The sequence below is a fragment of the Trachinotus anak genome, unplaced genomic scaffold (assembly GCF_046630095.1).
Source record: "Trachinotus anak isolate AG129_WGS33_773 ecotype Australia unplaced genomic scaffold, CSIRO_AGI_Tana_v1 ptg000011l, whole genome shotgun sequence".
Lineage (NCBI taxonomy): Eukaryota > Metazoa > Chordata > Actinopteri > Carangiformes > Carangidae > Trachinotus > Trachinotus anak.
In genome coordinates this window covers 15,042,609-15,070,311 of record NW_027273862.1, presented here as the reverse complement: position 1 = coordinate 15,070,311, position 27,703 = coordinate 15,042,609, and the positions used below count along the sequence as shown (strand labels likewise).

Here is a 27,703-nt window from a genome sequence, read left to right as displayed (position 1 = left end):
CCCCCTTTTACTCCACTTGGCCATCCGTCCAGATGTGATGTGTGGATTAGATGCTTTTATCACACACTAACACTTATTTCTGCTATACTGTTGGGCCACAACCCCCAGCATAGACATACACAGTTTTATAAGTTGTGATAAACACACACATCTCGCTTTATGTCGGCTGTAACTGGGGCTGGAACTACCATTGAAGAAACCGAGGTTGTATCAGTTTTGGGGTGGGGTGGGGGGGTTATGGTATAAAAATGAGTTTACGTTCTACACTTATAGAAATATTGCATATGTTTTAAATCTGAAAAAATCATTTTTAAGTTACAGTTTGGTTGGTGGCTTGTCCATAATTTCTTATGTGGGTGCTCAAGTGTGGCGTGTCATTTCAATTGTCTTGGATGCAACTTATGCAATTTCAACTGTTTTATATACATTTATGTAGTTTAGTCCAGTGGTTCCCAGACTAGGGGTTGGGCCTCTCCAAAGGGGTTGAGATGACTAAAGGGAGAGAAAAAAGGAAGAAAACAAAGCTGTGATGCACAGATCTGTTTTCAGTGTTTAGGACTTTTCCCTTATCTTTGCTCTTTTGTGAAATATTTGATCATTTTACTTCTTTGTACCTTTAACAATTATTAAAAAGTTACCATCTGAGAATCTCAGAGGGGAAATGTCTGCTAACAACTCATAGACGTCAGAAACATGACAGGGGGCCCCCAACTAGATGAGGTTAATTGATCTTGTTTTCATGTAAAATTTTAATCTGAGAAGTAACTAGTAAGTATAGTTGTCAAATAAATGTGTTTGAGTAAAAGGCATAACATTTCCCTCTGTGTGTCCTTGTCGTGGAATAGAAGTATAAAGTAGAATAAAATGTAAATGCTCAAGTAGCTGAAATGTGCAGTACTTAAAACAGATAGCAAGTGAAAAAAATATGTAAAAAGGAAATAAAAAGAAAAAATATTTATACATGTTTAAAAAATGTTCAAATTTATTTAAAAACGTTTGGTTTTGCTTTTTGTTTTTTTGTTTTTTTGTTAGCACATTCAGCCAAAGATGAAATGTTTTGTTAGATATAAACAACTGAGCTCAGAGAAATTTGGCTTTTTGCTTGTAAATGTTCTCTTTACCAATATCATCTCTAACAATATAAGCGTAGTTAGGTGCGCCGGTCCGCACCGACACCGGGAGACCGGGGGAGGGGGGGGGTGAAGTCTCCCCGGTGTGAGTGATAATCTTTCACGGGCCGCTGTGACGTCATCAACACCGTCTGCGGTAGGTGAGTCTCGCGCGGACAGCCCTGCTCCCTCGCGCCCCTCCCCGCCTGCCCTCGTGAACACATTCGCTGTCATCATCATCATCATCATCATCATCAGCGCCGCCCTGAAGAGAGAGAGAGAGAGAGAGAGAGAGAGAGAGAGACACCCCCTCCCCACCTAACAACAACCCCAACCCCGTAGGCTCGAACACAACGACCCCACCCCCCCACCCCCCTCTGAGAGAGGGGACGGAGAGAGACACACTCTCGGAGTCACGGAGGAAGCAGCGTCTCTGGATCCCGGCTCTGCTCTGCCCTCAATCCGGGCCTAATGCTGTAGCGGACCGCGCCGAGGAGCGAGTGAGAGAGACAGCGCAGTGACTGAGAGTCGGTCAGGGACACAGGGCGGACAGGGCGCACCGGAGCGACGACGGGATTGTTCATTCGCCTGGAAACATGGGATGTACACTGAGCGCCGAGGAGCGCGCAGCTCTGGACCGGAGCAAGGCCATCGAGAAAAACCTGAAGGAGGACGGGATGGTGGCCGCCAAGGACGTCAAGTTGCTTCTGCTCGGTAAGAGAAGAGCCTCTCCCGGCCGCGGGGCTGCTGCGCCCCGGCGCGGCTCGGTGTCGCTCGTGGTGGGACTGCGTGGGGCGGAGGTGCTCTCCGTGGTACTGATTTCACTGCCGGCTCTCACTCTGCCCTCCGTTTCTCCACAGGCGGCGGAGAGTCCGGCAAAAGCACCATCGTGAAACAGATGAAGTGAGTGTCCTTTTTTTCCCGTTTATTTTAACCCTCTTGCGCACGGCCGGAGCAAAAGGCCCGAGATTGCGCCTCCCTTATCTGTGCTAAGGCAGGTTGAGCCGCCATGTTTCGAGGCCGTGGCCCCGGAGGAGCGCCTCTGACTGGAGCACCTTGTGCAGACAGGCAGTCAGGCTGCGGAGGCCGCACCGGTGCGTCCCAGGGAGCTGTTCACTGCCTGGGTGCTGAAATGTACTTAACGAGGGTTTTACTTGACTACAGGGAGTGTGCGACTGGGGATATGTGGGTGTTGTTCCTCTCTCTCTCTCCCTCTCCCTCTCCCTCTCTCTCTCGCTCTGTATGTATGTGTGTGTTTGTGTGAATTACAGTGAGGTCACTACAGCTCCATTAGTGAATACCTCTGCTTTTAATCTTAATGGCTTTAAGTGCCTGATATCGCCGGGAGTACTTTGCCTATAAAGCGGATTTACGCAGAAATATGGCATCTAAAACCGCATCTAACCCGTACCCTGTCTAAGCTAAATCACTCTTTGATGTTTTAAATCACTGTTGTTGTGTTCTATAAACCTCTTAGTTAAGTTTCTAGATGTTTCAGTCAGGAAAAGGAGCGGTCCATTGTATATTTTGTCCTGGGAAACATCTCTCGCAGCCTCTGTGGGCGGCACTGTGTCTTTCTCTCACTGCCTCCATCCTGCTCAGCGCATCCCGGCCTGCACTGCACCGACTGCGCCCTAGCTGCCTCCTCCTCTTGCCTTCACCTCATTACCCTCCCTGTGAGCTCTCCCTCTGGTTGTCCGTAACTCACTGCTCTGCCCTGAAGTCAAGACAGTGGGGCCAAATAGTGTTTACAAACACTCTTCACGTTTGTTTTAGCCTAAGCAAGGAGCAGATGGATGGGTTTTACTACACAGTGCAGGTCATAAAGTTCAGGTATTGGAGGGTTAATTTAGTGTGCTCTGCTGAGTTTAGTCCGCTCGTCATGATCATCATCACATGCTGGTTCAGAGTTTATTTTGTTTGATCCAGGCCTGGCTGAGGTCTATAATGAGAGTGGAACCAAACCTGATTGAGTTTCACTGCTTTGTGGGTGTGAAAATGAGAGGGAGGAAGAGAGAGAGTCCGGAAGGCCACAAGAAAAAACTTGACAACAATTAAAAAACTCACCGTCGAAAAATGTGACCAATAATAAGGAAGTATCACAGCACACAATGGAAAAGATGGATTATATGAATTGAACAAGAGGCAAATTCACTGATGGGAAATATGGTACTCACCATGGTCGTCAGTTGCAGCTGTAGAAATGTCAGGGCATCTATTTTTACACTTTTCAGACTCTGTGATTGGTCAGAGAAGTTTTCATCAGCTGCACATACTGTATATAGAGCTGAAATGATTAGTCCATGCAATTAAAAATTAATCTGCAACTATTTTAATCACCTATTAATCGTTTAAGCCATTTGTTAAGCAGAAGTGGCAATTTTACTTACTTTGTTTACCGGTTTTCTTCGTCCGATATGATATTAAGTTGAACATCTTTGAGATTTCGGACTGTTGGTTGGACAAATAGAGCAATTTGAAAATGTCCCCGTGGGCAAACAATTAATTGAGAAAATAATCTGCAGATTAATCAATAATGAATGTTAGTTGCAGCCTTAACTATATTAATCTAAACTTCTCTCTCTTTGGTTTGTGAGGCTCATTCACTTATCATCCCTAATTATGTGCATTTTACAGACTCTGTAAAATGCACATAATTAGGGAAATGTTCAGCTGAGGTGGTAAACCTCAAAGATCACGATGCGAACATTTGTCACAGTGACGATAAGTTGATTCACTGATTAGTTCATTGACAGAAAATTAATAAGAAACTATTTTTATGAATTAATAATTGTTTCGATAATTTGTTTTAAGCAAAAATACCAAACATTTGCGGGTTCACGCTTCTTAAATGTGAGGATTCAGTGCTTTTCTTTGTCATATATGATAGTAAAATGAATATCTTTGAGTTTTGGACTGGAGTGGATATGCTCTTTGATTTGGGCAGGGTGGTCGACCTCTGCTGTAAAACACCTCCACTGCTGAGAAGAATATAGATAAAAACCAGCATCCCTTATTTATTTTCCTCATCAAGCGTCAATCATTGATCACAAGCGAATCAAAGAGAAGCTGGTGAAGTTTAAATGTGGATTGCAGGTCAGTTTCAGAAAGATATGATTGATTTTTTTGCAGATTTAGCGTAGTGAGGTCAGGGTGAGGGTGTCCTGGTGGATAATTAATGCTGACTAGATTATAAGGAGTTTAACTGTGTTGTACTAAATGTAACAGCAGAGTCCTGTGTAGTGTGATTGATTAGTACTCTGTCTGGTTCCACTCCATTACCTATCATTAATTATAAATGGCTTAGATATCACATTACTGTCTAAGTACAGATCACAGACCGAAAACGTGATCAATTTCTGTCCCATTACACACTGACACACTTTAAGATGCATTTTAGGTAGTGATGGTAGGAAGAAGGGAGAGCGCACTAAAAGATATGTGTGTTGTGTTTGATGCCAAGGAGGCAAGAACCCTCTGTCCTACACTCACTCTTACAGAGACAGCGCAATAATCTGCCAAAACATGTGGAGCTTTTATTTTGAAAAGAGAATTGTTTAGGTCTGCAGGGACATATGGACATATGGACATATGTGACTTTTTCTGTTTATTCCAAGCTTGTGTCTCTGTGCTAATATCTGTGTGCGCATGCAGGATTATCCATGAAGATGGCTTTTCTGGGGATGACGTGAAGCAGTATAAGCCTGTGGTCTACAGCAACACCATCCAGAGCTTGGCAGCCATTCTCCGAGCCATGGACTCACTGGGAATTGAGTTTGGGGACAAGGATAGAAAAGTTAGTCTTACCTTTACCCTCCAGCTGAAATGTTCATCCACGGACAGGATAGAAACTGAGATTTTACTTATCCAACCTTGAAATTTGGGGGTTAAAATGTGATTCTTTGGACGGAAGAATTTAAGATCCTGTCGATAGAAATTATAACATCAGTGCTGGTTAAGATGTGGACTTTGCATTTGCCAACTAAAGCCCACAATACCACTAAAACAGATGACAAATAATAAAATATACAGATATAAATTTGATCCTCCTCCCCTGATCTTGTGAAATGTATTTGTCCAGGCCGATGCTAAGCTGGTTTGCGATGTGGTCAGTCGTATGGAGGACACAGAGCCGTACTCTGCAGAGCTTCTAACCGCTATGAAGCGTGTATGGGCCGATGCTGGGACTCAGGAGTGCTTCAATCGTGCCCGGGAATATCAGCTTAACGACTCTGCTCAATAGTGAGTAAATCAAAAGGACCATAAGAACCTCTATTTGCAAAAAACAAACAAACAAAAAACACCACTCTTCCATTCCACAGTCTTATCGATATTCCTCTCTGTTGTCACCAGCTACCTGGACAGTCTAGACCGGATTGGGGCAGCAGACTATCAGCCCACAGAGCAGGACATTCTGAGAACTCGAGTGAAGACCACTGGAATCGTTGAAACCCACTTCACCTTCAAAAACCTACATTTCAGGTAGAAAGCGGGAGAGTTGTTGCAGCGTCGTAGCTTGTGACAACTTGGCCTTTACTGTTGGCATTTTGTCGTAGATTAGGCTCACGGATTGCAGCTCTGCGCCTGGACTGACTTTTGCACTTTTTCCAGGCTGTTTGACGTGGGAGGTCAGAGGTCAGAGAGGAAGAAGTGGATCCACTGCTTTGAAGACGTGACAGCCATTATCTTCTGTGTTGCTCTGAGTGGATACGACCAGGTGCTCCATGAAGATGAAACAACTGTAAGTGTGACTCCATTGATATAGCCTGAATCCCTCTGGTGCACAGTTCACCGTGGGGCTTTGGCTGATGTTAAAGGCTGATACTGGGGCATCCTGGTGACATAGCAGTCAAGGTGTATACCATACGACCACAGTGACATTGGTTCAATACTGGCTGGGATCCTCATGACCAACATTTACAGTGACAGTATAACAGTTTTCATAGAAGTTGTCTAAAGACCAGCAGAATTCTCTTTCCACGAGTCAGTTTTATTTATGCACAACAAATTGTTATTTAAATAGCCCAATTTCTGGTGTATGTTGTTTGACATTGGCCTTGATGGAGGTCTGCACTCTCTAGTGAACTCTCTGCCCATCCAGTTTATTTATTTTGGCATTTCTAAAAGCATTATTTTAGTATTTCTTTTTCTTTGGTATGAATTGTATGTGTGTGTGTGTTTTATGTCAGGTGCTGGGGGTTGGGTTAAAAGTAAAAATCTTCAAAGATGTTTATTTGTTCTGTTCCTCACTGATGCTAAATAAAATCCAACCTTTGAAAGATAAATCTGTAACATCATCAATGACTTGACTGTATTTGGTCAGTTATACATTAAGCAGTCAGTCAAACTGTAAATTGGCTGATGTTGACTGTTACATGCGGCGTTTACCCCGGTGTTTTGCTGTAACATCACATCAAGTTCTCTCCTCATTGTAAGACTGACCTCACTGTTGTTCACTTTTCCTGCAGAACCGCATGCATGAGTCACTCATGCTCTTTGACTCCATCTGTAACAACAAGTTCTTCATCGACACCTCCATCATCCTCTTCCTCAACAAGAAGGATCTGTTCGCTGAAAAGATCAAGAAGTCGCCGCTGACGATCTGTTTTCCAGAATACACAGGTGAGTCCTTTTATTTACTTTCATTCTCAGTCAGAGCTGCAGCCGAGCAAAGTGATGAATGTTAATCCTTCATGCTCTCTGGTCTCTCCTCTCTCTGTCTCCTCCACTTGTCTCCAGGTGCTAATACTTACGACGATGCTACTGCATATATTCAGGTTCAGTTCGAGAGTAAGAACCGCTCTCCCAATAAGGAGATCTACTGTCACCTGACCTGTGCCACAGACACAGGAAACATCCAGGTAGTGTTTGATGCAGTTACTGACATCATTATTGCAAACAACCTTAGAGGGTGTGGCTTATACTGAGGCCTGACCAAGCACAGAGGTTGTCATGGAGAGTATGAGGTGTTAATAATAAAAATTTTGATGATACTTAAACACATAAATATGTAATTCTACACGTCCAAATGGACCCAAAGAGCTGCCGTCAGACACCACACTGGATTATTGCCATGATTTCTTCCCTTCCTCTCATTTTGATTTCAGTATACAGTCCCTGTTTTGTCATATCAAAATGTGTTTTTGAGCTGAATGTTTTAAATCTTTTTTTTTTTTTTGATGAATGTGTCAACAATTGGGAAGAAACAGGAACGACAGCACCAGGGGTTTATTCAGCTGGAGTCTTGTTTTGCAAAAACTCAGCCCAGAAATACATCACGAGGAGTGTGCAATGTCATTTTTAAGCACAACATGGAATATTGTCCCATTCTTTATGTGACATTTTTTTATGTGCAAGTCTCGAGGCATTTCTGTCTGTCCTGAATACAACCTCTGGTGCCCCGTTTGAAGAGCTGCTGTGTGTGTGTGAAGGTGGAGATGATGACTATGATGTTGGGGAGGTGCTGTACTCGTGGCTGAGGGTCATGGCTTAAAAGAAGGAGGCTATTTTAACTTTCAGAAGGGACAAAGCTCCCCTCTCCTTCAGTCCCACACATGACTGAGTAGCCTGCAGGTCTGTTCCACTCTCTGCTTTCTCTTTTATTTTAAAACATAATGAAAGAGACGATTCTTCTGTTCAGAGTCGCCGCCCCCCCCCCCCATTGCCACTGGCCTCCTGTACCCTGAGGAAACGCCTATCAGCCAATTATATCTCAAAAAAAAAAAAAAAGTCATATCGGTGCCAACCATCTGAGAACGACAGATCGGAACGACATGGGATTAAGATCAGAAATCATAGCTCGCTCTATCAATTAATATTATTTAAATAAGAGATATAACATTTTATTATCATCGAATGATTGAATTATTTAACCCTCATGCCCTACATGCCTCCTCCTACCTCCTGAAAATCCCGTGCCACATATTTATTTCCTGTCATGAAAAACTGGGGTACACGATACCTGTCTACGGTTCAGAGGGTAGAAAGCAGCCCTCCAATGACATCTTGTTCTCTGTGTGGTGCTTTACCCTTCGATGTGAATCTGTGTAGAAATAGAAGACTGCACAAGGAGAACAATATTATTTGAGGCAGCCTCTGTCTGCGGGAGACAGGGTTTTTAACCCTCTTCTCCCCTGATCAGAAAACAGGGAAACATTATCCCCCATCTGTCACATTTCTCTTTTCACAGAGAAAAAAGTACAGCTCTCCATTTTCACCTGTGCACCCAGAAATTCATCTTCCCATCCCTGTATACTCTAACCTATCACATATCAGTCCCCGTATCCTATCTCCATTTTCACCTTAAAAGCACCGTACTGTATATATATATTATGATTATACCAGATTTTTTTTTTACTGTGAATGTTTTTGTGCTGCACCCCATCCTATTCAGTAGTTTATTGGTTGCTCTCATGTGGAATGTTTGTGCTGAGCCAATCGAATGTTGTGTTTACATTAAAGCCACACTTTTCCTAACTATCCCTGTCTTCGTGGTCTGAGTCTGATTGCACTGGAGAAGGTAAGGGGCCTGATGACAAACAACTGCTGCACTGTCCTCTCAGCAAAAGTTTTAACACATACTGACCTGCTTTATCTGTACAGAGAATTCAGGTTAGACCAGGAAATTAGGCTGAATATTATGAGAATGGACCAGTTTTAATGCTTCATTGCTTAGTGAACACAGCTTTGTATTTAGTGTCAGAAATATGTATAAAAGATTGGGAACAGGTCTTGCATGGCAATAGGGCAGCACTTCGTGAAATGTGGCGGATGGCAGGGATCAGGAGCATTGCACAGCGGCTCTAAATTTATTAGGTTAAAAGTGTTCCATCATCACAGACAAGGAGCTATTCATATATTGAATGACTAGGCTGGATCAGCTGTCTGACCTGCTTCTGTCAGTTTAATGGGTATGATGTTCATTACTGCTCTGTTTCACTGACATCCGCAGAGCTCCACTCCATAGTCCCAGTGTGTCCTCGTTTCTTGGAGGCAGTCACAGGTTAAAAAGGTTCCAACTCCCAGTGTGATACAATTATACACTTAGACTTTTAATTACACATTCAAGAGAATATTCTCATATTTTACAGTTAAATAATCTAATAGTTTGTTATTCCTGCCACGTAACCACCAACCCTTGCTCCTAAAAGCTGAGCAGCAGCTCTTGTACAGACTGACATCAGACAGGGGTGAAGCAGAATGCAGAGTCTGAAAACTCTGACTGAAATCTCCTGGAAGAGCAATGAGCATTTTTGTTTCCAACAAAAAAAAAAAAAAAAAAAAAAAAAGAAATCCCCAGCCATTTGCCCGTGCCCTGCCCACTTCCATTTACAGGAACATGGATTAAACCTGGATTGTGCAGAGCTCTTTAGTGAAATGCATTACAAGGTGGGTACTGCACAGCAGTCACTGATAACCAGCGCACTGGTTCACGAGTTACAGTCTCAGCCTCTTGATATCTTCACTTCTGAAGTCAATACGCAGTGCCAGAACCTGACGCACCTCTGCTGGGGTCAGCCGCCACGTCAGGGGGCCTGAGTTAGGACCCCAGTAATCCAAGATCTCAGTTACCTGCAGTACAAAGAGGTACAGGTGAGCCTGTGTAAACCCGATTCTTAAGTCATAGTATCAATACTATACTCTGGAACTTAGAAGGAACTTTCAAGTATCAGGAGATTGATTAAGTATTAATAATACAGAAAATGGCCCCTGTGAGTGTTATACAATTATACATTATATTACTGGATTATTATTATTATTGATGCATTCATGTGTAATTACCCTTTTACTATTGTGATTAATTTATTTTCTGGGGCACTTTTGTAATAAAGGTTCCTAACCTGACTTTAACTGTGGACATTGTGATTTGATGGTCGGCGTCTACAGACCCCACTGCCACCTGGACACCACATTTTAGTATGGTAGCTAGTGGAGCTGGATCTATTTTAATAATTTTTTATTTTATAACAATGCATCATATTCATCAGCTGTAATTACAGATAAGTTTGTATACCAAATCTTAATCAGTAAAGTAACGAGTCGATAAATCTGTCAAATAGATGTAACGGAGTGAGAGTGAGTGCAATATTTCCAATTAAAATGTGGTGGAGTATAAGTATAATGTAGCATAAAATGGAAATACTCAAGGTATGTTACGGTAAGGTATCCACTAAAATGTAATTCAGTAAATGTACTTTACATTACACTGTCATAAATGTTAAGGTATAAACATACAAAATATGCTTTTGTACTGATGTACATTCTGTGTAAAATGATCTAAATTACCCGCTCCAGGTTGAGGATGGTGGCCATTTGTGTGAGACGAGCAAACTTATCCCTGATGGTCCAGGTGGTCACCGTGGTGAGGTACGCCACTAGAGACCGAAGCTCTTTATCGAACTGCAGCCCTCCAAGCTATAACAAAATGATCAACATGGTTTAAAGATGTTAATACATTATGTATACAGTGATATTTTATTCAAGACTTCATGTGGGATGACACATAAGAACCTATTTAGAGGTTTTCTGTAAAACACACTGCTCAAAAATAGGAGATGCTAACATGCTAAAAGGAAGCACCCTCTCCTGCAGGCCCTCCTGAGCTCATTAATAAATCATTGCTGGAGGCTTTTTATCATGTGTCAGTGATGTGATGTGATGCACAGGGAGCTCGATGCCATCTTGTGGCTGAGCCCAGCTCCTCACCCTGCTGAATGAGCATTTGAGGACAGTTTTCTCCATCTCAATCGATATCAAGCTGGTCATCAGGCTGGTCAGTGTGTCGTAAATGACAGGAGAGAGGGCCGTCTGGTGAGGCAGAGGAACAAAGAAATGTTAGAAAATAGCAAGAAAGAGTAAAGACATTCAGCTAATACAAAGTGGAAGCTTGAACGTTACAGATACCTTGAACTCTGCCATGAGCTGCTCCAAGTTAACGATGACCTGCTGCACCCAGGGATCATTAGCTTCATAATCATTAAACTCCTCCTGCGGAGAGGACCAGCAGTTACAGTGGGATGTTTCATTGACCTCTGGTTTATTTCTGTGTAGGATTTTGAGACCATTACCTCCTCTATGTTATGTGAGATAGCCAGAAAGCTGCTGATCCAGGGTTTGACCTGTGGCTTAACAGCTGTTGTGTTCAACTCAGTCAGACCCTCCTGTCAAACAAAACAAGATCAAACTTTTACCACTCAGCGGGAGGCCTTATGGCACTGTGAGTGATTACACATTTACAACAAACGCTTGCTGAAAAAGACCTCAGATACACAACTCAGAGTACCATACTTTAAATATATGTTAATAAAATACATTTTTCCCACTTTCTACAAACTAATAGAAACACTGTCTTAAGGCAGAGATTTATTAGCGGATTTCAATGATGGGGGACTGTACATCTTACTATCCTGTGACTTTCCTAGTAAACAAATGTCAAATAAATATGAAATTTCCCTCCTCTGTGCACACAGGTAACGCCACGCAAATGTTTCTCCATTCTTTCAAAGCTACTGTTAATAAGCAATACATAACTCTCAGCTGTTAAGCACTGATCAGTGTGTGTGAGTGTCTCCAACCTGCAAGAGATCCTTGAATTTTGTGGATGTATTTACAAGGTCGGACAAACAGCTTTCAATCTTGGCTTGTTCACCAGAGCCGCCCCCCTGACTGAACAACTTGGAGCAGTCGTTCTGCAAAGAGAAAGAAAACAAAAAGTCAATTTCTCAGCAACAAGCTAAACTATTAATGACGGAATGGATATAAAAGAGGCAGAGCAGATGTGAAACTTACCTCTAGATTTCTCTTCAAAGTTGTGATATTCTCACTACACACCTCCACATTATTCAGAGTCACCTAAGATAGAAAGAAAAAATGTGTGAATGAATTCTTACAGAAGTTTGATGGGTTTAAAAGCTGTTTTCTGCCTGAAGCTTTGTGAAAACTGATGTAAGTCTTAAATCTCATAATTTATCCCAGTAATTAATAATTCTCTGCCTGGCTGCAATTATCAGTGGAAATATTTTAGACTTTTTATAGTGGCAGACAACTGGTTGGGACACTGAGACTGATGCAACTGACTCCTCACTGCCATGATTTGCAGTAACGCAGAAATCTTGTCCTATTTCTACAACTCCCATCTCCACTGGTAATTTAGTTTCATCTTTAAAATATTTATGCCCACTGCCCAAGAAGCTACTCACTCAGTATTAATAACAGTAATGCTTTGTTGTACCGGTTCCATAATCTAAAAACTTAAAACTTAAATAAAACGAGTGGGTAGTTAATAACTGCACCAACTCACACGTTCATTTCCCTTATCATCAGTACCAAATTGCATAGGACTTTCTTGGATATATCCTAATTTATTAGGAACTTTCTGACAGTCTCCTGTGAGTTTTAACATGAACTAGTTCAATAATCTCAAAAACTGCATTCTGAACCCAGACACTGTAAACAAGCTGTTCAAGGCTTTTCTGGCATCAGCTGAACTAGTACCAGAATTATACCACCTGGTCACCTGCTCCACTATTCTTGATACAACTACAGTGTCCAAAAGTGGAGACTTAAATGCTCATCCTAAACAAAATATACTAGGTTCTGAAACAGGCACATTTAGCCATTTTCAAACGCTATATTGTGTTCATTGCACAGAGGAAGGTGTCAGTGATATTCAAAATTCCTGCTTGGATCAATATCATCAAACATGAGTAAAATTGGAAGACTTATAATATAAAGGTCTCTGAAGACTTAATGAAGTCACACTGGACAGAGGTTTGTGTAAAATGTAATCCTGGTTTAAAGCTGGTAAATCTGGGATTATTTCTATAATGTGAAGATAACTGGGCATTTTGACTTCCAAGTTCAAAGTAGAAGATCTAAACCTGAGTGTGTCTTGATTTCACCTGACAAACGGGTTAAAAGGTTTTTGAAGTAGTGCTTCCTTCAGCTGAGAGCAACTTTAAAAATTAAAACACTACTTACATTACTGAAATTATCATTCATGCATTTTATTCCTCACTTAAATTACTGCTGCTCTCTTTAAACAAGCCCTATGTATGAGTGATTCCTGCTCTTGAAAACATTTTGCCATTTTATGGGCAGATTTTCCTTTTCACCTACACACATGTTATTATGTATAAGAACTGCTTGTGACCAAATGGTTCCAAAACATTTTATTTGCTCGACAAAGTCCTCAGTGTAGAAATGATGCAACAACAAAAAAACATACCACTGCTAGACTGAATGACCATATACAAGTTACAAAATGTTTTGTAGTTTTTCCACTATATCCTGTCAGGAATAATAGAAGCCAAAGCCTTGTATAACTGTTGTATGTCATCACTGCAACATGAAATCCAGGTTCATAAAATTTAGGCTTAGTGTCATTAAGGCTTCATTTTTTATCATTGAAAATTAGCTATTACTGTCCAAAAGCAAAGTGGGTATATGCGTGTGTGTAAATTTATGCAACTGTCCATACATCTTACCAGAAACGCAGCCTTTGCGTGTTCAGCACTCTCGATGCCCAGTGTGTTGAACTTGCCCTGTTGTAAGCTGCTCTGCATCAGACTGACTGCACTGCTGACACCACGCTGGATATCCTGAAGGGTCGTAGCTGGAAAGCCCTGCCGCAGCTTATTATACAACACCTCCCTGACAGGTGAAGAGGGACAGACAGGGCAGGATGGGACATGTACATGCATGAGATGTGAAAAAAAAAAGGATTGAATATGTCAACAGGACAGTGAAAAAGTGGTGAGCACCTGAAGTCAGACTCCAGCACAGAGTTAGCGTGGTTGATCATGGCACACAGGCAGTCGATGCTGGAGCTGGATAACGCTCTGCTGATGCACTTCTTTACAATGTAGAAACAGTCGTCCACCATGCTGGAGGTCAGCTGACCCTTTTCATATGAATCCATAGCAACAGCCTGGGGATGAAAAATTGCTTTATTATAATGCTTTAATACATTCTGATAAGTAAGTATTACATCTAATGTGGGAAATGCAATATTATTTGGACTTTCCTTCCGGTTTAGCACTTGGATTTCTTACATAATATTGAGACTATTTTCAAATGTTATCAACATGTGTTTAATTCTGGTTCACACGGTTATTTCATTGTCAGACTGTATCTTCTCATCTACTACATGAACACTTATTTCACAGGACTATATATTTGCATTAAGATAAGTAAATGAGTGTTAAACAAGTACTCCACTGATTTGGCGCTGCACTCCTTCAACAACGTCCGACTCAGGATGGACAGTTATAAACATATAATACTATGTAAAATTGAGTAATTTACCTTGTTGACAGACTCCCTCATGTAGTATTCTTCCATTGGAATGTAGTAACCAATCAGCTCCTGCATCATCGTGCTCAGCAAGCAGTGTTTCAGCAGCTTCTCCACATCCTGCTGATGCTCTGAGCGTGCAAAAACATAAGAAAAAAATTACATATGTTTTCAGTCCCACATCTCAAAGAGGCATCTTTGTATACTTCATAATAATAATATAAAACTACCATGTGTGATGCTCTGAGCGTCCGCAACTTCAAAGTCGGCCATCATGCGACGACGTAAAAAGCGCAGGTAGAGCTCCGCCCTTGCGTTCATCAGGGTTACTTCTGCCAGTACAGGGTCCAGTTCCCTGTTCATGTAAGACAGAGGTATAAACAACAACAACACAGAGACAAACGTAGAGATGAATGCAGCATGTTGCTGAGACAAACAAAAATACCTGGGCTCAATCCTCTCCCCTGGCACACTCTTCATCATGCTGCTCTGGACGATCTGAAACTACAGGACAGACTTAAGGTCACAGGAAGTAAAGGAACGCAGTAAAACAATCATTCCATGCAGCTCAGGGTCCCGTTCTTTGTATATGGATAACTGAGTTGTTCAGATTAGATTGTTGATGATTAATATGATTCTGGATTTTGGGGTTCCTCTGATTTAATTTTTTTGGACCGGTAGATCAATCACAGCCTTTGGGTTGGATTTCCAGTCCAATCTGTTGTCAAGGTGGACTCCAAGGTATCTGTCACCCCCACCTCCTCTTCAAGAATGGAAATGGTGCTAACATAGTCCTGGTCCTCCTTATTATAAGTCAACAACCATCTCTTTGGTCTTTGTCCACACCAGAGCACAAAGTGGTCCACAAACCAGTCCACTAGGTCTCAGCACTTCCACCACTTACAAACCCACACAACTGCAGAGTCACCTGGAGACTTCTGCAGAGGTCTGAGATAGGCCAACCCCCCCTGCCTTGAATCCTGTGATCTTCTTCATACTAGACCATACCAAGTTCATGTAATATCTAAAGTTTAACAGTGATCCAAGTGTGGAAACAGTGGAAAAATTGTGGATCACAATGCATAACAAAATCACACCAGTAACAACGCAGGAACACAGGAGCACACATATAATAAGATTAATGTCCATAAATCTATTGTCCCAGTGCATGCTGGGAAGGTTCTTAACACACCTGCTTTATGTAACTGCAGTTAAATGCGGATAATGATTTCAACTCTACTCATTTTGTCTTTATGCGTGCACTATTATTCAAGATAACTTAATCCAAATACCGTAAATCTTAAACTACATTCAAAGAACCAAATCAGCTGCACAATTATCTTAGCCTGATAAGAGCAGGTTAGCGTGTAAAGCCACATTTGAAGAACAGGGCCCAGATGTCATTCAAACCTTGTTGTGGTATCCTCTCTGCTGGATGAACTTGTCAACTATTTTCTGGGCCTGTCGGTCACATTCCTGCTGCAGGTGAGTGATGAGAGTGTACAGATGGCCTGGACCATAATATGACTCTACTATAGGCTGATGAGTCTCGACGACACGAGCAATACCTGTAAACACACGGCAGTGTATTAGTGGAGTCTACACCAAGCAAAAAAAAAAAAACAGGAAAAAAAAAAGAAAAATGCAGCCAGTATCAGGTCTGTGTTCTCACCTTCCAGCAGCAGTGTCAGTGTGTCTGCAAATATCATCAGTGCTCTCTTTTCACCCAGGTCTCCTCCTGTAGCTAAAAGCAGGTTCTCCTCAGCTTTGGAGGCAAGCTGTGTGAGTTAGTGTGAAGAATAGAGACAGAGAAATTACTGATACTGTAACATATCTGTGACTATATCTGAATAAAAGACAAAGATTTGGTAGTCTCAGAGCTTACAAGTTTGAATTTACGTTCAACAAAAAGTAAGGAGTACATGTTTTACAACAGTAAATAGTGGAAGCTGTTATCTACTGTTATAGAAACAACCAGGGAGTACAGATCTGCACAGTGTTAATAAATCCTTAAAAAACATGATGGGATCTTCACAATAAACTAACCTGTTCATTTACTCAAGACTTAAATTTCAAACGATGATATACACTCACCGGCCACTTTATTCTGTACACCTGTTCACTGCTCATTAATGCAGCCAATCAGCCAATCACATGGCAAAAATTCAATGCATTTAGACATGTAGACATGGTCAAGAAAACCCGCTGAAGTTCAAACTGAGCATCAGAATGGGGAGGAAAGGTGATTTAAGTGACTTTGAAAGAGGCACGGTTGTTGGTGCCAGACGGGCTGGTCTGAGTATTTCAGAAACTGCCTAGGGTCAGAATTTGGCATCAACAATATGAAAGCATGGATCCATCTGGCCTTGTATCAACGGTTCAGGCTGGTGGTGGTGGTGTAAAGGTGTGGGGGATAATTTCTTGAAACAGTTTAGGCCCCTTAGTACCAACTGAGCATCGTTTAAACACCACAGACTACCTGAGTATTGTTGCTGACCATGTCCATCCCTTTATAACCTCAGTGTACCCATCTTCTGACGGCTGCTTCCAGCAGGATAACGCGCCTCGTCACAAAGCTCAAATCATCTCAAACTGGTTTCTTGACCATGACAATGAGTTCACTGTACTCAAATGGCCTCCACAGTCACCAGATCTCAATCCAATGGAGCACCTTTGTGATGTGGTGGAACAGGAGATTCACATCATGGATGTGCAGCCGACAAATCTGCAGCAACTGTGTGATGCTATCAAGTCAATATGGACCAAAATGTCTGAGGAATGTTTCCAGCACCTTGTTGAATCTATGTCACGAAGAATTAAGGCAGTTCTGAAGGCAAAAAGGGGCCGGTGAGTGTATAATAGAAACTATGTCAAAAACCAGACAGGCAAGCAAACAAACAGAACTGAAAACACAAAACCTCCTTAGTGGTAAAAGGAGAATATGAGCAGAGAAGAAACTCTTTCGTGCGTTATACTCTTAGAGGAATTACAACTGGCAACCCTCTCACCATAAACCTTTCCAATACTTGAGCACATCTCGAGCAGTTTACTACTGACCTGACTGCAGAGATATTGACCAAAGCGGGCGAGGCCCTGCTGGTGGAGGCCTAATAGGGGGAAGATCTTGAAAAACCTTTCCACTTGGGCAAGATCGACTGCTGCTACAGCTTCATCAAGCTTCTCAGCAACGATGACCTTCAGTTTCTGCTCTGCCTCCTGCAGCATAACCAGACTGGCGTCCACAGCACTGCCTGTGCAGACATGAGGCATTGGCAGTGTTACAGCGTCTGTCTATTGATGGCAAAACATGTACAAGCACAGGAATACATTCACAGGAACGCTTACAGTGCAGTGAAAACCTCACAACAACCTTAACAACCTCACATTTATTGTCATAAGATCTTTGAGAGGATTGCAGTAGTCAATGAGAAAGTCTGAAAAACAAGCAAAATGTTTTTGCTTGATGTAAGCTATTTGCTTGACCTACATTATTTTTCTCTATGAACCACTTATCCCAACCAATCTGACAAATTCAAAGTGAAAATCGTAGAAAAACCAAACAAGACTACAGCACGTCTTCACTGCAGTGTAAGAGTGTATATTGAGCAATGCACTTTGACAGAAAAGTAGGGGCCTCGTACTTTCTTCTCCCTGCCTGCTCAGCTCAATAACTGACTGGTCCAGAGAAAGGTATCGGTGGATGTGAGCTGCAGCCTGTTCATAATCTTCATTACGCAGAGCTGTCTGCACGCCATCCATGCAGAACTTCAGATCGAGGATATCATCAGCACGCTGGATGACGTTATACAGTCGAGTCTACAAAAATAAAATAAGACGTGATCTGATACAGCTTTCCTTTTAACACATGCTACCTTTTTAACAATAATAATAATAATAACAACAATAACAACAACAACAACAACAATAATAGGGTAATTCATAAGGCTGTAGTTTGTGGTGTTGTGTGGGACTGCATTACAATGACAGTTGTTCAAAAAATCTCTGACATTGTGTCAGCAGCAATTAAACACCTTGCATTGGACTGCATTATAAAGGTGTTTCTGATATTCTGTCAACATTTATTGACATTGAGTTAATATGTACATTCAGTTGTCAGTTTATTAGAGACAACTACTTAACTTATGCAGCCTAATGCAACAGTGCTTAATAAATGATACCTTCAAGGGGGTTTTAATGTTCAGTTTTTGTTGAAATTGTTTTGGAGTGGTGTAGATCAATGAAGGTAGACCACATATTAGAGCAGAGTGAATGTTATTATCACTTATATCAGTCCGCATGGCTGAGTAAATTCTCAGTAAACTCTCTTCTATTCTATAAATGAAAAGGGTGAGTAGACCTAATGAGTAAGTGTTTTCACCTTTGCCAGGTCTAGCTGTCTGACTTTGCGGCTCACGTTTTCAGCCAGGCTGCAGGTAAATGTGATCATGCCTGACAGCTGACTGGCGTCCCCTCCAATCAACTGTAGGTTGGGCCTGGAGAGCAAAGAGACCGCATTTTGTACAACACAACACAACAATTATTTTGTAAAGATCATAGACCACATTGGTTTAATCTCAAATCAGAGATGAACTACTGTAATCTGTACAAACTGTACCCCATCCTCTGTAGTGCCAGCATCTTTGTGTGAATGGCCCCCTCCTGCCCCACCAGTCTGTCCAGCTCAACTTCTACTTCTTTCTGTAGTGAACAGAATACAAAACATGAGATGAGTCCCATCCTTCAACAGTTGTAAAAAAAGATATGAATTGCTGTTGACCTAAAAGCTGAAATATCTAGGCTGTAAAATTGACTCATATCAGTGAGTGTAGATGAAATACACCTAAAGATATCTGGGTTGGGAGTGATGGTGGAGGAAATAAAATTATACTCAAGTATGTAAGTATAAACTGGAAACTGTAATTACAGCATCACAACTAAAAGCTAACTAGAAAAAAATGCCCCAGTGAGTGTTAAACTATAATGTGTTATATCCTTTGATTGTTATTACGCATGTATTCACATGTAAGCAGCATTTTACTGTTGGAGTTGGAGCCCATCTATAACTATTTTGTGTAGGATTGCAACTAATGATTATTTTTTCAATTAATCAGGTTACTATCAAGTCAGAAATGCTTGTCTTGTTAATCAATAGTCAAAACCTGAACATTTCTAACAATAAATTAGAATCACTAAAAGGAAAAGCAGCAAATCCTCACACAAAAAAGTTTCTTACATAAAAAATGACTTGAACAATTATCAAAGCAGTTACTAATTAATTGTCCCTCAACTGACTAATTGTTTAAGTGTTTTAATCTTTAACAAAGCCTCATTTTCTATATCATCTTCATATGTTTTGAATGTAAATGTCTTAGGATGTAATATAACTAATAATTAATAACTATGGTTGTCAGATAAATATAGTTTATACCTGTATAAATGTTTGGAAGTTTGTTTAAAAGGACAACATCATTTAATCCTAAACAAAGAGAAATGTATACCAAACATGAGCTGCTGCCTACGACCTTCACTTCATGGTATTTTGACAGGTGTTGTGGAATGTCTTGTACACAGACAATATGGTGCCACCCCGGCCTTCCGCACTGCCTATAAACCAGTGAACAGTATCTGACCCTAACCTGCAAAGACAAGTCGTTAGTTCGGCTCTTTCACGCTGATTTAGACGTGATTTGTCGGGGTGGAGTTGTTTCTCTCAGCCGTGTTTTGATCCGGGTGTTTACGTGGAAGACGGGAGCGACGGTTTGAACACGTCAGAGGAACCGACGTTAACGGTCGCTTCATACTAACCTCCTCCGCACACAGCTGCTGGTAAACTCTCTCCAGATCCTCCAGCTCCGTCAGGCCCGAGATGGCCTCCATACTCACGGAGGACACGGATCCGGAGTCGCATCTTCTCGCTGCCACGGCTCCACTGTCTGCCATCTTCCGCCACCAAAACACCGCGTCGGGAGAACTGAGGGAGCGGTGTGGAGGAGTCGGTTACTCCCTGGATTTAGCCTGTCAGGCGGCGCTTCTTCGTGCAACAATGAGACTGGAGAGAGGATACGCTTCCTCCTTGTCTTTAAATGTGGGCGAACGTATTTTCAAGCATTGAGGAAACGTTATCCTTCACCGTAGACAACATAAACACACACATTACCACTTGAGGCCGGCTGTGGCAGAACATAGACACTACCTGAGAAGTCTATTTCCGGGTAAAAATACTAATATTTGTACGCATGCGCTATTGTTTTTGCGCTTAAAGCAGCTTCGCAATTTTCAAGTTGGTCTTAAAACTAGAAACTGCGATTTCTGAAGGAATTGCGGTGGGATTGCTGATTATTCACAAGCTAAAGCTAAACTTTACTGCCTTTAGTTTGTCTGAAGAAGCGGCTGAAGTAGGCCACTATGAGGAGATGGAAAGGTGGCAAAGGGATGAAAAAAAAAAGTCTAACTATAGTGTTTACAAGTTTACAAGTGTGTAATATTGTGTGAGTGAGTTGAAGTACACGCATTGCTTCATGCATAGCCTAAGCCAAACTGCACTGCTTTATGAACGGCCTGAAATTTTATGAAATTTGTGGGTCAGGCAAATTTGAGCCCATACCGGTACGGGGTGTAGTCATGCCAATGACTTACCATTTCTTCCTGGTGGTGGGGAACCATAAGGTGTGTGAATATGTGCGGCCACCTGAGCTCCAACTGCAGATACTGTTCACAGGAATCCCACCTTATCATAACCAGGTGTCCATGCCAACATTGACTTAGTTCTTCATACAGAAACAAACTGAATAGTATTTAAAACAATATCCCTTTACTCATGATGATCTCACCTCACTACCACTTTGGGCACTTGCAAGCATTTCCCACCTTCAGAGGAAAATACAGTAGGTGCTAAAGAAAACAGTGCTGCTGAAGGACTGAAAGGACTGAATTCAACATAAAACATTTAAAAAATATATATTTTTTTGTTTATTTATTTATTTTACAATAACACAAACACACAATGAACCCAGTGCTATTACACAAAACAATAGCAAGACAGGGAAGTCAAATCCAAAACTTCCAAGAACTGTGCAAAACTGCCAATCAACAGCAATAAATAAAAAGCAGGCAAAATAGTAGACAGTCAAAGGTACAAAAAACAAATAAACAAACAAAAAACAATATATACAGAGCTGCGAGAATATCAGTCAGTGTGCAGGATAAGGCAGAGTTTGCACAGAATAAAGATACAACATAGCAGCAAAACTCTTGAGTTATATAGTTAGGTCTTCTTCTGGAAATAGTTTTGTGAATTCTGTTTGCTATAACGAATCTGTTCCATCTTGATATCATAAAAGTGATGACAAGGCAGGAGATCAAATGCTTAGATTTTGGCTGAGAGAGAAATAAATCATAAAATTGTGGCTCTTTGGTTTGATTGTAAATTTTGTGATAGACTCCAGTATAAGAAAATCTAACAAAAATTAAAACATAAATATTACATGAATATACAATAGTTTACACTTTTTAATTATCCCTCCCAACGTTATGTCCTTCTTAACATCCAGTTTCAACCAAAAGGTCAAATGATGAAAACATGATATTCTTAATATGGCATTTCATTGAAACTCTTTTAGCACATTTTACAAGAGGCTCAATTCGAGACAAAGGTCAATTAAGTTTCAGAAGAGGATCACACCACCTGTCAGTAACTACATGCTGTATTGTGGCTGAGGGTTTCAAGGCCTCATAGCAACCAGAGTAAAAAAAAAATTACTAGACAAACTTGTGAAAATAATTTGTGCAACTACCCTGATCTTGTACTGAAGGCTTGAAGAGTTTCTTTTTTTTTAAAGATATTTTTGGGCATTTTGTGCCTTTATTATTCGATAGGACAGTAGAGAGTGACAGGAAAGGTCCAGAGAGAGGGGGAATGACATGCAGGAAAGAGTCAGGCCGGTCGGGAGTCAAGCCGGCGACTTGCCTGTTAAGAGCATCTGTACTCATGTGGTACACGCCCTAACCACTCGGCTATCGGGTCGCCCCCAGGCTTGAAGAGTTTGAAGGAGGCTCTGCCTGTTTTATAAAACTGAAAATGGCTTGTTGTGGGTATGAGTGGATACAGGGTGGGAGAGGTTCGTCTATATTTTTGATGTCAGAGTGATGTCCGGACATCAGTTGTAGTGGAAACAAAAATCAACTGTCTATTGACTGTTTTGTATATCTGACCAAAAGAGGAATTTAGATTTTTACATTATCACATGTTTGAAACAGTCCCAAGGCATTAATAGAAAACCTGACATCAGAGTCCTGTGGTCATGTTGAATCAGGAGGGTTACTGTCCTCTGGAAAACAAGAGAAGTTCTTCTCTTTCCTGCTGAAGCTCTTCCCATTTCTTCTGTAGCTCTGCTTTTTCCTTCTGCAACTCTTCTCTTAGTCTATTTAATGCGTTGGCTTCTTCCTGCTGTGCTTTCCTCAGTGACTCAATTTTCTCTCTCTCTGCAGCTGCCTCTCTGGCATCAGCTGAGCGCAGCTTCTCAAGCAGCTCCCTCTGATGCTCCAGAGCCCGAGCCTCCTCCTTCTGTGTCCTCCTTAGAGCTTCAATCAGCTCCCGCTCTCTCCTCAATACACGTCTTTCTCCGTCAGATGCTCTTGAACCTTTCAATTACACGGATGCCGTAGACCCAAAACATGAAATAAATGATTTTTTGAAGCATTAATTTTCTTACACTGACACAACTTACACTCACAAAGTACTTTATTAGGGACACCACACTAATACTGGGTCGGGCCCCCCTTTGCTCTCAAAACAGCCTCAATTCTCCTCTGTCTGAGTAAACCAAAGACAATGTGTGTAAAAATCCCAGGAGACCAGCAGTTTCAGAAATACTCAAACCTGCTCATCTGGCACCAATTATCATCTCACAGTCTGTGACAAGTCACTGAGATCACATTTCTTCCTCATTCTGATGTTTTCTGAATACGAACTGACCTGTAATCTGCACGGTTTTGTGTATTGCGCTGCTGCCATGTGATTGGCTGATTGGATAACTGCATTAATTAGCAGGTGCACAGGTGTTCCTCAGGTGATTATGGTTGCTGTTGCCCGCAATTGCTTTCTTGAAATTAATAATACCTGAGTAGTTGAGTACAGAAGTTGTTAAATAAATTTCAAACTGGATGATCTTTTAAACTTTGCATTTAGTTCTCTTCCTTTTGTATTAAGAAGGAAAGTTACAGGGAGAAAGCTTTACACACTGCTGGGTTAAAACAACAGCTGTGATGCTGCAAACTTGGCTTATATTTTAAACCAAATGTTTTTTCAGCAACGACTGAAATGTGTTTGTAGCCCAACATCTGACAGATTAATAATTTTGTTTACATTTGTGTTCTCTTTCATAAAAGTGGGTTCAGCAGAAAACATGTTAATACAGTACATGTACTGTATGCATTATATGTGAATTATGAGTGAATTATGTGACTACAGGTAGGTGAGAAATTCATGTATTTGCCATGACAGTATTATCAGAAAGCATAGTTTGGGAAGATTTGTTTGAAAAAATGATTTCAAACAGCAGTGAGCTATAAAAGCTTACCTGGAAACTGTCTCTGCTCTGTCGCCCCAGCAGCCTCTGATGGGGTCAAAGCGTCACTGTTAGCACTTGAGCCCTGTGATGAGCTGGAGGGAGGTGGCTTAAGCCCGTCGACCAATAGCCTAGAAAATACCTCCGGATGTCTCTTTGACATGTGCCGACGCAAGTTGCTGGTGCCGCCGCCTTCAAAGCACTGTAACTTCTTCATGCAAATGCGGCAACGAGCAGCGTTCAAACTGTCCAAACGCTCATAGTGCCTCCAAATCAAGCTCCTTTTGTGCCGGGTACGTCTTACAGGGCTGTCATCACACGCCTCCCCATGTGTTATTGGTTCTGCTGTATCTCCTTGTGCTGATTCCATGATGCCATTAATCGCAGAACTAATATCAGATTCATTCATGGTAGTATGGATGTCAGAGTCTCCGTCCTCCAGTGGCACATCCACTAAATAAGAGGAAAATAAAGTTAGGCCTATACTTAGGGCTTCAACTAATGATTCATTATCATGTTGAATTTTTAAAACTGACTAATCGTTCAGTGTGTAAAATGTCAGAAAATAGCTAAATTACGCCTTACAAGTTACCAGATTCTGATTTGACACCTTCAAAGAGTTTGTTTTGTCTGACCAAGAGACTGCTGTCTCTGTGAAACGAGCATTTAACAATACCTTTGACCCATTCTTTAAATTTACGACTACGAATTTACGAATGATGATCAGTACATCATTAACGTAAACTCTGTTTAAAAGCCAGAATGAAAGTAATGCAATATCTTATAATAGACTATTACGTTACACATACTGTACAAAAAAAAACAACAACATTATGGCACTTTTCATTCACATTTTAATCTGTTTTTGGTGTATGGGGGAGACAGTTGAGTGCAGAGAAACATAGCGGCGTTGCTTCTCTTTATTAACAGTGGCTGAAGTGGGTTTTAAAAGTCGAAGTCAACGGGGATTTTTTACAGAAGACATCTCACATAAAAACACAGAGAAACAATAATGATAATATTAACAATGCTGAAGAAGACAACCCCAAGCTTGTAAATCATTATATTTGTCGTCATTATCAGGTCTACATTCACTGTCCATTTCGCAGCTGTAGAATTTACACTGACATTACATTACATGCTGAATTACTTACCTGTTTTTGCTGGATTCATAAAGTAAATATTTGTGTTTGCAGAGATGTGACACTGTTTTACCACAGCAGTAACATGCAGGGAAGTGTATCTGTCAATATAATAATCATGTTTATGGCTGCAACTAACAATTATTTTCATTACCAAGTAATATACCAATTTATTTCTCAATGAATGACATGATCCTTGCATGGACTAACTGATTATCAAAATAGTTATTTATTAATACTAATTTTCTGTAGATTGATATATTGATTAAGCTTTAAATTAGTTATGATTCTACATTGAGCTACCACTAGGACTGCAAAGAACAATTATTTTCATTATCGATTAATCTGAGGGGTATTTTCTCAATTGATCGATTAATGGTGTTGTCTATCAAATGTCAGAAAAAAAGTGAAACATTTCCCATAGTGACTTCTTTAGATGTCACCAGCCAAAGATATTTAGTTTACTATCATGTATGACAATCAAAAGCAACAAATCCTCACAATCTACAACCTGAAACCAGCAAATATTTTACATGCTTTCGCTTGAAAAGACTAAACCGATCATCAAAATAAATTTTCTGTCGATCGACAACTCGATTATTCGATTAATGGTCGCAGCTGTAGCTACCAGAAACCCGGAGCTCAGATGAACTACCCACAGATTTAGTCACCGTACCGGAGCAGAACTGGTCACTGTGCATGTCCACGTCTGGATGACCGTTTCTGGGCACGGTTTCAGGTGCCCTCCCTTTACATTTCTTGGCGACCTCTTTTGGGTGTTTGACGCGCAGATGCCTCAACATGGCTGTGGTGCTGCCCTGGACCTGTCTGGACTGGTAGCCCCTGCAGAGCAGACACTGCACCGACTGTGAGTCCACGGTTTTAAAAAACCCCCAAACCACACTCCTCTTGCGGGTCATCTGTCTGGCTGGCTCCGGGCTGTCAACACACAACATGAGCCAACCACTGTTGTCCAAATCCCGTCCCGCTAATACTTAGCCTTGTAGCTGTACGTGAAATAAAAAGGCCGTGTAATTTACACTGCTCGGTGTAAATTTAATTGGTGTGACAGTGACTCAGTGGTGTTAGTTGTTGTGCTAAGTTAGCCGAGCTATGTTTGCTGCTGCCGTGACGTCATATCCGGGTTGGCCCCTTCCGTTCACCTTCTATTTATTTTTATTTTATTTTATTTTTAGTTTATTATTTCCTGTTTTTAATGTATAAAAAGAATTAGAAGGGTAAGTAATAAATACATGAATAAATAAGTAAATAAAACAGGATAATGTTAAAAAAACATTAAACAGACCACTTATTTACAGTTTTTACTGCCTTCTTATCATTCCTTATGTAAAGCAGAAAATATTTTTTTTGTTGGCAAATTTACATTTATATATATATATATATATATATATATATTACTTGTCACATCTACATAGAGCTAATGTCACATCTACCTAGAACTATTGCAGTCTAATACAACAATCCTGCAATAAATCCTACCTTTATGAAGGTTATAAAGGTTAATAATGTAAACTGTGTTAGAAAGGTGTTGATTCAAACACCTAATAATTATCCCCCTACTAGGATGGACAAGATAACAGACACACCTTTCAGGACCTCTCTAAAACAGTTTGAGTAAATATGGAACATTATAACCTCCATGAAGGTAGGGTTTAATGCAGGACTATTGTATCATATTTGCACATGTTTTAGGTGTACCTAATAAACTGACAACTGAGTGTATATCCATATAGTAATGGAAAATCAGCCATTCATTTATCATTTATAAAGTTAGAAACCTTTTGCCATACATCAATGTTATTCTGTGTCAGGGTAAAGTTTGTCTACAGGTTTAAGAGATCCCTCCTTTATATTACTGGTGCTGAGATATTTTAGGTCCTTGAGGTCCTTCTAATTTCACTGGGTGGTGACATGTGGAATAGAAATAACCTCCTCCTGATATAAAAAAACGGATTGTCAACAGGGTGAAGTGCTGATGTATCAGTGGGATAAGGAAAATTTCTGTCCTGCTTCCATTACATGGTTATATTGTGTAGTCAATACAGGAAATTTGAAACGAGAGATAGATTCACTGTAATTCATGAGATTAAGTTGAGTCATCTCCTCTCTAAATAAATTGTTAGCTAGGTCCATCTAATAAACCAGCTATTGAGTGTAGCTTCTGTCGCTTTACTCTTTGACGTGTTGTGGTGCAGTGTACAAAGTTCTCAGACAATGGTCATGTTAGATAATAAAAACACAACAATAGATGGAGCAAACCTACACTTTGAGACACATGCACATTGGTCATTCAGCAACTCCCACATGAGTGCAGCAGAATGCCTCCATGGAGATAAAGTGACTATGGAGACGAGTGAGAAGACATGAGGTAACATTTTGCATGAGGCAGTGAATGTATTTGAAAGTGATTTTTCAGTCTGACTATAGGTAAAGATTAGCATGCTGCTAGCTCAGTCTAGAACACTGACACACCCGACCTGGACAGAAATATTTGATTTACAAGATATTGGATTATGTTTAATGGGTAAAAAAATGCTGTGAACATTATTGCTAAATGGTCATTTCAGTAAAG

At 40.9% G+C, this 27,703-nt stretch overlaps 3 protein-coding genes across 4 annotated transcripts; 1 reads left to right on the top strand and 2 right to left on the bottom strand.

Annotated features, from left to right (window-relative positions):
* Positions 1-1,341: 1,341 nt before the first annotated feature.
* On the top strand, positions 1,342-8,588 carry gnao1b (guanine nucleotide binding protein (G protein), alpha activating activity polypeptide O, b). The gene is made up of 8 exons (XM_071488464.1): positions 1,342-1,823; positions 1,970-2,012; positions 4,764-4,905; positions 5,191-5,351; positions 5,463-5,591; positions 5,721-5,850; positions 6,578-6,731; positions 6,849-8,588. Exons 1-8 carry the CDS (start codon positions 1,706-1,708, stop codon positions 7,034-7,036), a joined length of 1,065 nt encoding a protein of 354 aa, XP_071344565.1. The 5' UTR covers positions 1,342-1,705; the 3' UTR covers positions 7,037-8,588.
* A 551-nt stretch (positions 8,589-9,139) lies between these two features.
* cog4 (component of oligomeric golgi complex 4) lies at positions 9,140-20,475 on the bottom strand. Of its 2 annotated transcripts, none has more exons than XM_071488462.1 (19): positions 20,208-20,475; positions 19,018-19,100; positions 18,781-18,895; positions 18,044-18,218; positions 17,460-17,653; positions 16,075-16,180; positions 15,813-15,970; positions 14,848-14,906; positions 14,633-14,757; positions 14,415-14,533; positions 13,871-14,037; positions 13,595-13,760; positions 11,898-11,960; positions 11,684-11,797; positions 11,177-11,269; positions 11,013-11,096; positions 10,815-10,916; positions 10,395-10,523; positions 9,140-9,680 (listed from the first exon to the last, which is right to left on the bottom strand). In XM_071488462.1, the coding sequence occupies exons 1-19, from the start codon at positions 20,340-20,342 to the stop codon at positions 9,546-9,548; spliced, it is 2,322 nt and encodes a 773-aa protein (XP_071344563.1). In that variant the 5' UTR covers positions 20,343-20,475; the 3' UTR covers positions 9,140-9,545. The 2 variants fall into 2 exon arrangements, with proteins under 2 accessions (XP_071344563.1, XP_071344564.1); XM_071488463.1 differs by lacking the exon at positions 20,208-20,475 and adding an exon at positions 20,039-20,149 and having other exon boundaries at positions 9,319-9,680.
* An 887-nt stretch (positions 20,476-21,362) lies between these two features.
* LOC139627583 (zinc finger BED domain-containing protein 4) lies at positions 21,363-26,222 on the bottom strand. Its single transcript, XM_071488465.1, has 3 exons — positions 25,787-26,222; positions 23,981-24,421; positions 21,363-23,042 (listed from the first exon to the last, which is right to left on the bottom strand). The coding sequence occupies exons 1-3, from the start codon at positions 26,064-26,066 to the stop codon at positions 22,720-22,722; spliced, it is 1,044 nt and encodes a 347-aa protein (XP_071344566.1). The 5' UTR covers positions 26,067-26,222; the 3' UTR covers positions 21,363-22,719.
* Positions 26,223-27,703: the final 1,481 nt, after the last annotated feature.

Excerpts from the sequence above, each read along its gene's own strand:
- cog4 (XM_071488462.1), bottom strand. The coding sequence starts at position 20,342 with ATGGCAGACAGTGGAGCCGTGGCAGCGAGAAGATGCGACTCCGGATCC. Across the intron at positions 14,534-14,632 it reads CGCTCAGAGCATCACACATG|AGCATCAGCAGGATGTGGAG; the intron begins GTAGTTTTATAT and ends TTGCACGCTCAG. Across the intron at positions 11,961-13,594 it reads ACGCAAAGGCTGCGTTTCTG|GTGACTCTGAATAATGTGGA; the intron begins GTAAGATGTATG and ends TTTCTATCTTAG.
- LOC139627583 (XM_071488465.1), bottom strand. The coding sequence starts at position 26,066 with ATGTTGTGTGTTGACAGCCCGGAGCCAGCCAGACAGATGACCCGCAAG. Across the intron at positions 24,422-25,786 it reads CAGTGACCAGTTCTGCTCCG|TGGATGTGCCACTGGAGGAC; the intron begins GTACGGTGACTA and ends CCTCTTATTTAG. Across the intron at positions 23,043-23,980 it reads AGAGCAGAGACAGTTTCCAG|GTTCAAGAGCATCTGACGGA; the intron begins GTAAGCTTTTAT and ends TGTAATTGAAAG.
- gnao1b (XM_071488464.1), top strand. The coding sequence starts at position 1,706 with ATGGGATGTACACTGAGCGCCGAGGAGCGCGCAGCTCTGGACCGGAGC. Across the intron at positions 1,824-1,969 it reads CGTCAAGTTGCTTCTGCTCG|GCGGCGGAGAGTCCGGCAAA; the intron begins GTAAGAGAAGAG and ends GTTTCTCCACAG. Across the intron at positions 2,013-4,763 it reads ACCATCGTGAAACAGATGAA|GATTATCCATGAAGATGGCT; the intron begins GTGAGTGTCCTT and ends GTGCGCATGCAG.